At 48.0% G+C, this 13,948-nt stretch overlaps 1 protein-coding gene across 1 annotated transcript in view; it reads left to right on the top strand.

The window, feature by feature from the left end:
* LOC146335737 (uncharacterized) overlaps nucleotides 1-13,948 on the top strand; it is a 352,825-nt gene that overhangs the window by 89,065 nt on the left and 249,812 nt on the right. The window contains exon 11 of the mRNA XM_084820776.1: nucleotides 5,277-5,321. Coding sequence (XP_084676902.1) covers nucleotides 5,277-5,321 — 45 coding nt within the window. The remainder of the gene's footprint in view (nucleotides 1-5,276; nucleotides 5,322-13,948) is intronic.

The following is a 13,948-nucleotide window of genomic DNA, read 5'->3' as shown; positions in this document are numbered from 1 at the left end:
AGAGAAGAGCCTTCAGAGTGATGGCCCCATTTCTTTGGAACTCCTTGCCCCTGGAGGTCAGGCAGGCACCAACATGTGCTGTTTCCGGTGCCTCCTGAGAACAGCACTGTTCCAGAAGGTGTTCCTTAATTGACCAGCCAATTTTTTATTTTTTTTTGGTATTCTGTTTTTAAAAATAGCATGGTTTTAATCCGGAGTTTTAATCTTTTTATCCTTGTACTGTTTTATCTCTTGTGCTTACTGCTCCAAAATCTGTTCTAGATATGGAGCAGTATATAAATATTGTATTTTTTTTTTTTAAATTCAAGTGCAGGGAAGCTCTCAGGGGCTGCAGGTAGGGCTTGGAAACATCCTTCTCTAAAATCCTGGAGAGCTGTTGCCATTCCGCGAAGATGAAGCCCAAGGGCCAAATTAACTTTCAGAGAAGTTCTTGGGATCCGTATTGCAGCGGTGGGCAGGGCCCAAGGCAAAAGGGCCGTGGCCAAAACACCAGCACATTTGAGCCTCAAGCTGTTTCTGCCAGTAACTCAGCGTTCGGAGAGGCATTTCAACCGTGCAGAATCGGGGGGAAACTGCACAAGCGCTGGGAAGCTACCAAACGCGTGGTGGTTGGAGACAGTGGGTGGGGCCAATGAAAGAGGCGTGGCCTTCTGGGTAATTCCGGAGGGCTGGCTTTGGCCCCCAAGCCCGAGGTTCCCCACCCATGACCCGGTGTTCTGTTTTCTCAGCCATAAAGCCAACGAAGATGAGCAAACCGTCCTGTCTCCTTTTCTTCTGATCGCAGGGAGCGTGTGAGTGTGGCATTGCCCAGCCTAAACAGGAAGTCTTTATAGCCCTTCCTGTTGAAGGCGGCCAGTGGCCAGTCTGGGTGAGTGGAGTCACTTTGGGAACCCTTTACTGCCTAGGGAGAAACTCCAGGCCACCCCACGGTGGTTCACCCGGGAGGCAGCCGTGCACAGAGCCGTGGCTTTTCCGCTGTGACCCTGGTAGCTCCTGACATGAGTGCTTATATATGGTTGCTCCAAGGAGATCAGGGTAGGATGTGTGGATTCCTCCTCCTTTGCAACAGCCCTGTGAGATGGGCCAGCCTGACAGATGATGACTGGCCCAGTAAGTTTTGTGGCTAAGCTCAGTACCGACCAGACCGAGGCGCTGTGGGTAGACAGTTCTTGGGTTCAGGGAGAAAGGGCATTCAACCACTTCTGGATGGGGTCGCTGTCCTCCTAAAGGAGCAGGTTTGCAGCTTGCGGGTTCTTCTGCGTCCAGCATTGTCGCTAGAGGCTCAAAATATCCTTGGTGGTTTGGAATAGCCTTTTCCCAGCTTTGGCTATGACCTCTCCTGGATAGTCTGGCCACAGTTAGCTTGGTCAACACCTGATAGGATAGGAGCTCGCAACTTCAGGTGGTCCAGGGGCCAATCCCCCCCGTCCCCTCCCATTGGCCAAGTTCTTGCCATTGTGGCGGTGACAACACCCCCACCTCTGGGCTTGGAAACAAGCCAAAATTGTCCTTAGTAAACATCTGTAGTGGTTTGCTGCTGAATTTTGGTGGCAAGCCACCTATTCCTGTCCCCCCGAATATTTGGGGGTGGGGGGACATTGGGGCATAGGGTCAATGTGTTTCTCAGCCCTGCAATAGGCTTCCTGTAAAACGTTATATGTGAGGCTGCTTTGAAGGTGGTTTGGAAGCTTCAGCTAGCATGGAAAGCAGTCGCCAGGAAGTGGACTGGCACAAACCATTCGGTTCACATCTTGCCAGGGTTAAAAGAGCGCCATTCGCTCTCTGCCCCCTTCTGAGCCCAATCCAAAGTGAAGCTAGTGTCTACTTCTAAAGCCCTGAATAGGTTGAGACCCAGGTCCCTGGAAGAGCACTTTCACCCCTATCATCCTGCCTGCACTCTGAGACCATCAGCTGATACCCTTCTGTCTGTTCCATCTCAGTTATAGGTGAATCAGAGTTAGCCAAAAAGAGGGCCTTTTTGGTGGTGGCCCCCTGTATGTGGAATGCCTTATTTATTTCATGTTATTTCTTTATAACACTTAAATACCATTTAATATAATAGCATCTCTAAGTGGTTTACATATAAATATTAAAAATCACATTTAAATACACTATTAAAACCCATTTCATCTACAGTAACAATGCAAGGAACAGTAAGATGGAGTGCCCAGAGAGGGTGGCCTGGTGCCAACTTTTCTGTTTCTTTTTTTATGTGCTGGGCCAAACCTGTTTTATTCTCCCAGGCTTTAAAAGTCATTTTAAACAGATTGGCTTCTCCGTTAGATTTTTTTGTTTTTTAAAAAAATATGCCAGTTGTTTTTATTTGCTTTATTGTTTTTTGTTTTTGTATTATATTTTTAAACTCAATAACTGCCCTGAAACCAACTTTTGGGGAAGGGCAGTACATAAATATTGGAAAGAAAGAAAGAAAGAAAGACATGAAGATTGGAATCCAGTTCTCCGTGGATGAAGTCCAACACTCTAACCAAGGCTTGGGGAATATTTGCCCCTTCAGATGTTGTTTGACTGCAAATCCCATCAGCCCCAGACAGCATGGGCAATGGTGACAGATGATGGGAGCTGAAATCCAAGAACATCTGGAGGGCCACGTGTTCTGTACCCGTGCTGTAACCACTGCTCCCCAGTATCGAACACTCTCCTTTCCTTAGTATCCTTAGTATTCAATCCTTGGTCTTTTTAGGTGCCAAGAGAGTAGGGAAGGGATGAAAAGTTTGTGCCTGTTTTCTCTAGAACAGCCTCACCAACTTCCTTTCACGTTTGTTCTTCGTTTTATTTATTATTTATTTATTTGTTGCATTTATATCCCACCTTTTTTGCTCCAAGGAACCCAAGGCGGCATACATAATCCTCCTCCGCCTCTCCATTTTATCCTCACAACAACAACCCTGTGAGGTAGGCTGGGCTGAGAGTTTGTGACTCGCCCAAGGTCACCCAGTGAGCTTCCATGGCCGAGTGGGGACTAGAACCCGGGTCTCCTTACTCCCAGCCAAACACTCTCGCCACCACACCACACTGGTTTTGCCTTAGTTTTCTCAGCGCCCTTTCCTGTTCTCTCTCCTTCCCTTGCTACACAACCTTTCCCTTCCTGACTAATTGAGAAAGAAAGTGAGAGAAATTTAAGGTGTGGCAGGAGGATTTATTTATTTTTGTTTGTTTATTTAAAACATTCATATCCCTCCCTATATCATTAAGATCTCAGGGCTGCATACAGATAAAACCAATTCAGACAGTATAAAAAATAAACAATTTAAACAGCCAAAAACATATTAAACCATTAAGCAAGCTAATACCAATTAAAAAAAAATACTTTAGGGAATGCATTTATCCCTCAGAGGCTTTGATAAAAAGCCATGTTTTAACTTGGCACCGAAATGAAACCAATGACTGTGCCAATTGGGCCTCCAAGGGGAGGGCATGCCACGACCGGATGAGGATTTACTTGTCTAGCACTTAAAAAAAAATCTGTCAGAGATACTCACAGGCTGCAAAAGCCAGATTCCAGACAGAAAGCAAGCCTTTCTCCATCAGGAAAATATGAAGGAACCATATTTGGGACAGGCTAAAAGCAACCAGCAAGATTTGCCACATCTAAGTTTGTGCAAGTACTTCCTGTGTGAACAGGAAGGGTGTGTGGGAAATCATACAGGGCTCTGAAAGGTATTAAAACTAAAGCTGGGCTGAAATCCCCCCTATTTTCGCCTCCCCATTTGCAGGTGGCAGAATGGGAGGGGGGGTGAAAGTCCCCAAGCACGGAGCCTACTTCCCAGTGGCCCCTGGCCAGCAACCTCGACCCCCATAAATTGATGCTATGTGATGATGTAGCATCTCTCTGACAGGGGCTTCTGGGTAAAAAAAAAAAAAAGAGTAGTCCCTGGCATCAGTGAGTGACCAAAATCCCTGTCGGAGCATCCTGCATGGCCCATACCCCCCATTTTATTCTCACGACAACCCTTTGAGGCAGGTTAGACTGAGACAGGGCCGGGCAACCTGGTGCCCTCCAGATGTTTTGGACTACAGCGTCCATAAGTCCCCATCAGCATGGCCAATAGTGGTCTGGGATGATGGGAGCTGTAGTCCCAAACACCTGGAGGCACCACGTCTCCTACCCCTGAGATCTGCGGCCAGCCTGAGATCTCCAGGTAAGCTTTATGCCCCAGTAGGGATTTGAACCCGAGTCTCCCCTTTCCTAGCCCAGCCAACCCTATCCCGGACACCACGTTGGTATTGTTAAATGAAGCCTGTGCCACACTGTGCTGTCGGCAAGTCATAGACCTCGGCAAGGAGATAAATCTTCTTCGTGTGTGTATGGGAGGAATTTGCTAAGGCTTTTGGAGCACTGATTTAATGCTTGTGTAACCAAATAAGAAACATAAACAGAAGGTTCTCCAGTGAGCATCTTGGCTGCGGACTTCATTTGGTTCCAGACCAGTAGCTTGATTATTCCTCCCGCTAAGCTCATTCTCTGCTTCCTGGCCTGGTTGGGGACTTTTGCTGGAGTGTTTGTTCTTGAGCCAAGGCAGGAACAGTTAGGGTTAGAGGGCTACACTGAACCAATTTCCCACTTTCCTTTGCTCTCGCTGCTGACAGTAAACCGTTGACATTTTGGCTCATAACCGTTCTGCTTATAGGTGTGGTTTTGTTTTTAAAATTCCCCATTTTGTTTTCATTCATTCATTCATTCATTCATTTCTTCTATTTCTGTACCGCCCCATAGCCGAAACTCTCTGGGCGGCTCACAAAAATTAAAAACACATTAAAACACATTATAGAAAGCATTAAACCATTCACGTAAGCACGTAGAACAAATAGCGCACACAACACCAACATATATCTAGAACAATTCAAAACAATCAGCCGGAGACAAACAAAGAGATTCCTTATATGCTGCCAAATGCCTGAGAGCAGAGGGCAGTTTTACCCTGGCACCGAAAATATGACAATGTTGGTGCCCAGCGGGCCTTGTCAGGGAGATTATTCCATAAATGAGGGGCCACGACTGAGAAGGCCCTCCCCCTTGTTGCCGCCCTCCGAGCCTCCCTCGGAGGAGGATCCCAGAGGAGGGCCTTAGATGCAGAGCGTAGTGTATGGGTCAGTTCACGCCAGGAGAGGTGCTCTGTCAGGCACTGTGGTCCCAAGCCATGTAAGGATTTCTATCAGCTGTGTAAGGTTTTGATGTGTTTTTTCCCGCTCCTTCCAGCTTCTGTGAGACAGACTTTAATACTCTTCCCCCCTCCCTCTTTCTGTTTGTTTTCCAGGGAGTCCCCGGAGTTCCTGGGAAGAGGGGCAAGATGGGTAGGCCGGTAAAGTTTTTCCTCCGTCTATTATGCAGACTTTGTTCAAAGTAAAAATGGGGCCCGGGAGTGGGGGGGGGAGGGGGATTAGCTGGCGGCGTGAATCCTAACTGGCTTTGTGTGCATGTGTGCGTGGGGTGTCTGATACAGCATCAAAAGGTGGACAAAACGGTCAGGTGTTAGATTGATGTATAAAAGCCACGCCTGGGCTCTCAAACCGTTTACCCGGAAGGCTCAACATTCTGGTGCCTGCTGTGGGCAAAGCTGTATTCCTGATTTGTCCCCCTTTTGTCTTTTGGGGTGATTTATGTATTTATTTATTTGAAACATTTGTATCCTGCCCTGTATCATTTCGATCTCAGGGTGGCACAAAGATAAAATCAATTTAAAGAGCATAAAACAATAAATAATTTAGGGAGCAAACCTATGGCCGCTAGACAGTGTCTAGACGGCCATAGGATTTTTTGGTTTCTGGGAACTGAGCTCAGAGCCGGGACTCCAAGCTCGGTTCTCAGAAACCACACTCCCCTCCCCCTCCCCTGCTGCCTCGTAGGCAGCGTGGATCGTCCCCATCTCCGCGCTCGTAAGCACAGCGTGGAGTGGGTGAAAAGGGGGCGTTCCCAGGGCAGGGAAGGGAAGAGACCGAGGAAGCATTGTTATGACGTTTCCTATGTGCTGTCCGGCCTCTGCGCCCCTGTTCTGATGTCCCCAGCTAGACAACCAAAGTTGGCTGCAAATGCAGGGTGGCCAGAGCGTGCAGGAGAGGATCCCCTCCGTGCTCTTCCCATCCTGCATTGATAGTCAACTGCCTGTGAGTTCGGAGGCAGCTGACTATCCCTGTAGGATTGTGCCCTTGAACAGCTAAAAGCATATTACATAATTAAACAACGAAACAGTTAAAACAGTGTGCAACTTTAGGGAATTCAAGCAGCCCTCAAAGGCTTTGGTAGAAGTCATGTTTTAGCCTGGTGCCAAAACGAAACCAACGTCTGCTTCAATTGGGCCTCCAGGGGGAGGGCATTCCACAACCGGGGTGCCACAGCAGAGAAGGCCCTGACGTGAAGGTTGTCTTTTTAAAAGAAATGCTTCCTGTACAGTGCAGATACACATGTGATTTTCTTTCTAGAACAGCCCTTCCCCAACCCTCTGGATGTGTGGGATGAGAACTCTCACCACAGGGATGATGGGAGTTGGTCCAAGCCATCTGTAGGGTGCCAGGTTGCGTAAAGCTACCGTTAGGGCTTGAGCTGAGAGTGTGGACATGGGAATGCATGCCCTTGGACACACAATGCCAGTATACTTATTCGGCACATTGATGTGCTGTCTTTCTTCCATCGTGGAGCTTGAGTTGCAAAATGTCCCTAAACAGTCTCCCATTCAGTTGTTACTCAGTGCTTAATTCTCCATCATATTTCTAGTCAGATGATGCTCTGGAACCTGTTACTGCCGTTTTCTTGTGTCTGTCTCATTGTTGCCTATCCCAGATTGGTTTCTACTTCAGAAGCCAGTTCAGGCCTGACCTTTACAGCAGTGGCAGAAAACAGAAACATGGAGATTATACGTGGGGATCTCAGGCAGTGATCCCCACCATCCCTGCCTGCATTCTGCTTAGGCAGAAGTAAGTTACATTTTTTTTCAAAAAAAAGCAACAACTCTGAGTATAGGTAAGATGTGGGTTTGCAAGGCTGCTCCTTCCAGCTACCAGTACAGTCCAGCAGGAACAGGCAGGCACCCTGGCACCCTCCATATGTCTTGGACTACAATTCCCATCATCCCTGACCATTGCCCATGCTGGCTGGGGCATATGGGAGCTGTAGTCCAAAAATCTGGAGGGCACTAGGTTGTCTACATCCTTTCTGTGAGGTCACAGAGGATGAGACGTGATCCTGTTACCTGCAGGAAAAATCCCATGGGAAGTTGTAATGGCTCAAAGTCAGAGAGCATTATGGATCTCTAAAGTAAAGGTAAAGGTGTCCCCAACCAGTCGTGTCCGACTCTAGGGTGCGGTGCTCATCTCCATTTCTAAGCCGAAGAGCCAGCGCTGTCCGAAGACGCTTCCGTGGTCATGTGGCCAGCATGACCGAACACCGAGGTGCACGGAACGCTGCTACCTTTCCCGCCTAGGCGGTACCTATTTATCTACTTGCAATTTCTTGCTTTCGAACTGCTAGGTGGGCAGAAGCTGGGACTGAAGACGGGAGCTCACTCCGTCACATGGCACTCGGGTCTCGAACTGCTGTCCTGCCGACCTTCCGGTCTGCAGTTCAGCGTCTTAACCATTAAGCCACCGTGGCCCCTAAAGGAAAGGTTCCTCCTGTTCAAGCACCGGGTCATTACTGACCCCTAGAGGGACGCCGCTTGCTCTAGCGTTTTTGTGGCAGACTGTAGCGGGGTGGTTTGCCATTGCCTTCCCCACTCGTGACTACCTTTCCCCCCAGCAAGCTGGGTACTCATTTTACTGACCTTGGAAGGATGGAAGGCTGAGTCAACCTGAGCCGGCTACCTGGGACCCAGCTTCCGCTGGGATCGAACTCAAGTCGTGGGGAGAGCTTTGGTTGGTATACAGCCGTCTACCACTCTGTGCCACACGAGGCTCTTCTATGATCTCTATGATCTCTTCTATGATCTCTTCTGTGATCATAGATCATAGAGATCTATGGATCTCTAAGCCCCTCCAAAACTACAGGCCTGGGGCCTATGCAGAAGTGAAAGGGTAAATGTTGAGCTCTGGTGTGTGATCCCTTCCTCCTCCCCAATCATTGGAACACTCAAGTGAGAGACAGTTGTCCAAAACAAACCTTTTTTGGGGAGCGGGGTGCAGGGGCTTAGGCTTCAGCTTGGAGTTGTCCCACTTTCCCAGCAGCGTGGTGTCTCGTAGGACTCGGGTGGGACAATGCTGGCTTCTCATCCTGAAATGAATCATGTTGATCCAGTTGGAATCCTGCTTGAAATTCTGCACAGTTCCCAAGTTGTGACTTCGCTGTACTGGGGAAAAAAGGGTGCACAACCCATTGGTTGTGCCCCTCAGCCCTTGCTTGCAACTGGTTCTGTCTTCCTTTCCACTTGGTGCCACCTTCCCCAACCTGGGGCCCTCCTGACCTGTTGGGTTATAAATCCTGGCCAGGGGATTATGGGAGTTGTAGTCCAGCACATCAAGAGGCACCCAGCTTGGGGAAGGCTGACTTAGCGCACCTTTTAATGGGTTCCCGACCTCGGGGATTGTGTACTGTTACAAACAGCCGCATGTCCAATTGCATCCTTCTTCTCTCTCCATTTCCCTCTTCCTCCTTGCCACCGCCTCACTCTTCCCATGGGGCGCACATTTGCGCTTCGTTGGATTCCCACGCAGCTTGCTTGTGGCCTCCCTCCCCAGAGTGAGGCGCTTGCCTCAGGTGGCAGACGAGGTGTCGGAGGAGAGAGCCGTGAGGCACACCTCCGGTGCTGAGCGCCCTAAGCTAGCCTGCTGCCTCCAGGCGTTGCAGAGGGTGTGGTCCCAATTGCCAGCGTTGAAGGAAGATTCACCTACCAGTCCAGTTGGGCTTTGTACAGGGGATGGGAGTGGGCGCCATCTTGTCCTTCTCCTCAGGCAGCCGAATGTCTTAGGCCGGCCCTGTCTCTCCCAATAAATGGCATGCGAGTGTAACTGCCATTTCCCACGTGCTCAGTATTGTATGGAATAAAAAGGACTGGCTCAGGGATGGGGGAGCGGAGGAGAAAGAGGCAGGAAAGTGCCCACATCTGCTAGAGTTAGTGACCGCTGACTACATCAGAGGCATCTCAAATGCAGCACTGTAAAACTAAAAACTAAAATCAAAGTAAAAATAGAATAAAAACTCGAACTCCAAAGTAAGCTAAACAAGGCAACCGTTGTTAGATACTGGGGTCTGGTTGGGGTTGTCGACACGATTTCACATACATTGTGGCTGTGCGGTCAATGTTTTCCAGCTGTTGTTTCGGCTTTTGCAATATTCCATTCAAAAATCTCTTCTCTTCTTACGGTTTATAATAGTATTTTATGTCTTACAAGTGAACTCCCCCACTGCCCCCAGGGAGTGGTGGGATTCTCTTTTGCAAATATATCTTGCTTTAGTCAGGATTTTCTTCTTTCTTTTTTTAAATTTCCATTGATAAAACCACCCGCAATTACAGTGTTGAGTTGCAACATACAATTAAAGTAACCCGTTACAAATACTTTAAATAGATGAACACCATTTCAGTGGTGAACCCACTGTGGAAGCCCAGTCACACAGTTTGGATTATGCGTGCTGTTTTCTCCCTGGGAACAAGCTTTTTAGGGAACTTGGTCCCTCCCCCAGTTTCTAACAGAAGCCAGATTTGCACAGCAGTGATTGGCCAGCATTGGTGTCAGTCATGAAAGCTGTCTCTTCCCTTCTCGGAGCAGTTATTAAAGTGCAACTCCTCCCCGCCACCAGTGAAAATAATAACATAAAATGCAAAACAAATGTTCAAGCAGATAAACATGCCAGGTATGTGGAGGGGGGTGGAAACAGTCACAAAGTGGAGAGCTTGCCTGAATTATGGGCGGGGGAAGACAGCACTGGATTTAGATTTATTTTGCTTTTATTTTATCCATTTAGGGCATGATCCTATCAGAATGCCCATCAGCCTTTGAATTTGGAGGCTGACAGGCACCCTATGCAGAGTGGGAGGAGCGTGGAGTCGATTTTGCCTCTGCACTCCTCCCGCTCTGCATATTTGCTAGACGGGCTTTTTTGCCCATCTAGCTGGGTGAAGTGGGAGGGAAGGAGGCTGGGGAGGCCAGAGGATTCGTCGTAAGCTGGCCTCCCCAGTCCCTTCCCCGCCCACCCACAGAACCGCCCCCTTTCCCTCCTCCCCAAGGTTGCCTTTGCGACCTTGGAAAGTCAGCCAGCACCGTTCTCTTTGTGCTAGCTGTGAGGGGGAGGGGTGGGAAGCTCGGACTCCTGGGTCCAAGATTGAAGCACTGTCTCTGACCTCGGATCCAGGAATTCAAACTTTCCTATGGCCTCCCACATGCTGCCTAGGGGCCATAGCATTGCTCTCTTATTTTATTATATTTAATAGAGTGACAAACAGTAAATTAACGATAAGAACATAGGTCAGAATTACAAATAAACACTAAAACCAACCAGTAAAAACCCAGGCCTAATGACTGTATTCATAACAATGAATACAAGGATAGGCGAACCTGTGAGCTTTCAGACGTTAGATGTCAACTCCCATCATCCACAGCCACTGGCCATGCTGGCTGGGCTTATGGGAGTCAGAATCCAACAACATCTGTAGGTTAGACAAAGGTTCCCCACCCCTGGAACCTTTTCTTCTTTGGTTAAGTGCTGAGTTTGGTAAAGTACAAACCCAGTACTTAACCAACATTAAAAGAAAACATTCATATGAGCTGCACAAAGGTCAACGTTAAGGCTAAAGCATACATATAAGAACATAAGGCATCTGCTTGATTGGACCAATGCTCCATCTAATCCAGGAATGGGGAACAGAATCTGGATATGCACAGGGGTGATTGGCCAGCACTCATGTCTCAACCTAGTTCCACAGGGACCATGGCCCTCTTTGCAAACTCTGCCCACTTTTGGTCCTGGCTCCACCCACTGCTGGCTCTGACATGCAGACCCCAAAGAAACAGGACAAAAGGGTCCCTACCCTCAATGTAGTCTGTCATTCCCACAGGGGCCAACCAAATGCTTCTGGGAAGCCCATTGCTGCATGAAGATTTTGCACTGTTGCCCACTGGCACCTGATAATCAGAGGGATTATCTATTCAAGTTCCATTCAGCTATTGTGGCAACCCATGTCTACACAGGACAAGGCTGGGCAATTTGTGGACCTCTAGATGTTTTGGCCTACAACTCCCAGCATGCGGGCTGTGATATGCCTCGCAATGTCCATGCAGAAGATTCAGACTCAGTCTGTGGCGTCTCCACCTAAAAAAGGACCAGGGAGCAGATGATGAGATGGAGCCTTCTCTCCTTGAGTTCTTGGAGACCTGATGCCAGTCAGCATAGCTAGATGGACCACACAGCTGACCCAGGGGGAGGCAGTAACATATGCCTGTTACTGTTTTCCCTGGTGCCAATGTGGCTAGCTACCTTTTAGAACTTCAGGGTTCCCATTCCCCCAGCGAGTGAAACAATTGTCATAGTAAAGGAAGATAAACAAGTCAATTCTGAACAACATCAATTGGGCAAAGGCTCCAAGGCAGATCTTTCGTAGCCTCTGTGTTGCATCTTCAGCGAGACACATCACTGGCCTCAATGCAACTCCTTTCTAGGGCGGGTCCTCCCGTGTGCATCCATCACTGTTTCATCCTTGCGTCGGATCTTTTGAAATACCCTTGAGCATCTCACTCTCTCTCCCCACCCCACCCCGCCGCCCATCTCTCTCTATAAATGGAACAATGTATACACAAGTGAAGGGAAGGATCTGAAGCCAGATGTTTATAGTCCCCGGCTCTTGATTGCTATAAAGCTTCAATAGATGGAGCAGTGCGATCTTTGTTTGCTACATTGTGTGGGCCTCCTGGAATGATGTAAGAATGTGAAAAAAAGATTAAAATAGACGCACTGGACGTGAGTCAGAGCTTGAACCCTTTCCAGGGGAGTTCAGCTCAGCAGGGACGTGAGAGGAACATGATGATTCGGTCTTGGAAACAGCCTTTTGACAAGGCTTTCCTCCCCGCCTCCTACTCCGCTGCAGTCTTTCCCAGTGCATCAGAAATGCAAAACTGAGTGGGCAAGCAGCAGTTCCTGGGCAGCGGCAACCGTGGCAACATGTCAATGAGGATATTGTTTCTCTTATGCTTCCATGCACAGTGGGAAATCCAGGGTAATCTTTGCAGCTTCCTTTGGGCTAGGGCTAGATTCGTACAGCGTATTTGTCAAACAAGAACAATGAAACACCAAGCCCCAACTCCCCAACAATCAAACCAAAAAACACACCATTGAAAATTCCCTGTCCAAAAGTGTCAGACTGAGAAAGGGACTGGAGAGAAACAACAGCCCACATAGGCAGCGTTTAACCCTTGGCACACTCATTGTAGGATCCAAAGCTCAATGAACACTGAACACATTTAATTACTTTCCCCCAAACTCGCCATTTAAGCTACAGCCACAGGCCAGACTAGAGATGTGAATTCCAGTTTCTCTCAGATTCTCATTTTTCCAGTCTCAAATTCGGTTCATCCTAAATGTTGAGGATTTTTTTTAAGTTAGTGTGAAAATTCATGTTTTATGTGCATTTCTACTATTACATGTATTTTTGTAGACAATCGTGCGTAAGATACACATTTTCTTGCAAGTAATTTCCCTAAATAGTGCATTTTACTGTTATTTTCACTAATATATGTGCTTTTGCATGCACGTGTCCTTAATATGCACATTTTTAACACAGATAGATTTTATTATGATCAGCATCATTTTTGAACGTATTTTGTTTAGATAGAATCATATCATAGAATAGTAGGGTTGGAAGGGGCCTACAAGGCCATCGAGTCCAACCCCCTGCTCAGTGCAGGAATCCAAGTCAGAGCATCCCTGACAAATGGCTGTCCAGCCTCGTCTTGAAGGCCTCCAGTGTGGGAGAGCCTACCACCTCCCCAGGTAATTGGGAGGTGGGAGAATACCATTGCAAGATTGCAGATTTCAAAGGATAGCTCAGTTTTGTTTTGCTTATCAGTTTGGAAGTGCAAAATTCAGTAACCTCAGATTAAAATGTGAACTGAACTAATTTCTTCTGTATTCCTGGCCATAGCAATGACCAGTGTGTGTGTGGGGTGAGACGAGTAAAACCTGTGTGTTTTGAGGGTTCCTCACTTCAGTGACATACCTACTAAGGGAGCAATCCTATGGCTGCTAGATAGTATCTAGATGGCCATAGGATTTTTCGGTTTTTGGGAACTGAACTCAGAGCCGGGTCTCTGAGCTTGCTTCCCAGAAACCATGTTCATCCCTATCTCCATGCTCATAGTGTGGAGAGGGACAAATAGGGGGTGTTCCTGGGAACAGGGAGAGGAGGAGACCACGGAGGTGTCATTATGATGCTTCCTATGCGCTGTCTGGCCTCCCCCCGCCCCTGCTCTGATGCGCCCCGACTAGATAGCCAAAATCGGCTGTCTAGCCACAAATGCAGGACAGCTGGAGAGCGAAGGAGAGGATCCCCTCCATGCTTCGCCTGCCCTGCATTGGATAGTTGGATACATCCGAGTTTGGAGGCAGCCGACTATCCCCATAGGATTGCAGCCTTAATCACTTTGAAATAATTCCTGTTACTTTGAGAGCACCAGCCTCAACAGCTCCATAGAATGGTGGTGATCCCATATGATCCATGGCAAATAGCTCCTAGGCAAAACCATGTGTATCATCTGTAGGATCTGTGCTGATAAAAAAGCGTCTGGAGGTGGGTGGCCCAGTGGATGAGAAGTACGCAATGGGGCTCTGTGGGTCATGGCATCCTCACAAGGGCCTCTCCTGAAGATTTCAATACTCGGGCAGGTTCACAGCAAGACCGGCGACCCCTTAGATAGCCAGGTATTAAGCTGTTTAGGGCTTTAAAGGTTAAAACCAACACCTTGAATTGCATTCAGAAAGTAATTGACAATCAATGCAAGTCAATCAGGACAG

The sequence above is a fragment of the Heloderma suspectum genome, chromosome 14 (genome assembly GCF_057233095.1).
Source record: "Heloderma suspectum isolate Gila_16-S chromosome 14, 16-S_ref, whole genome shotgun sequence".
Classification (NCBI taxonomy): Eukaryota; Metazoa; Chordata; class Lepidosauria; order Squamata; family Helodermatidae; genus Heloderma; species Heloderma suspectum.
Note: the sequence above shows the minus strand (reverse complement) of the source record. Positions and strands in the feature narration are given on the sequence as shown.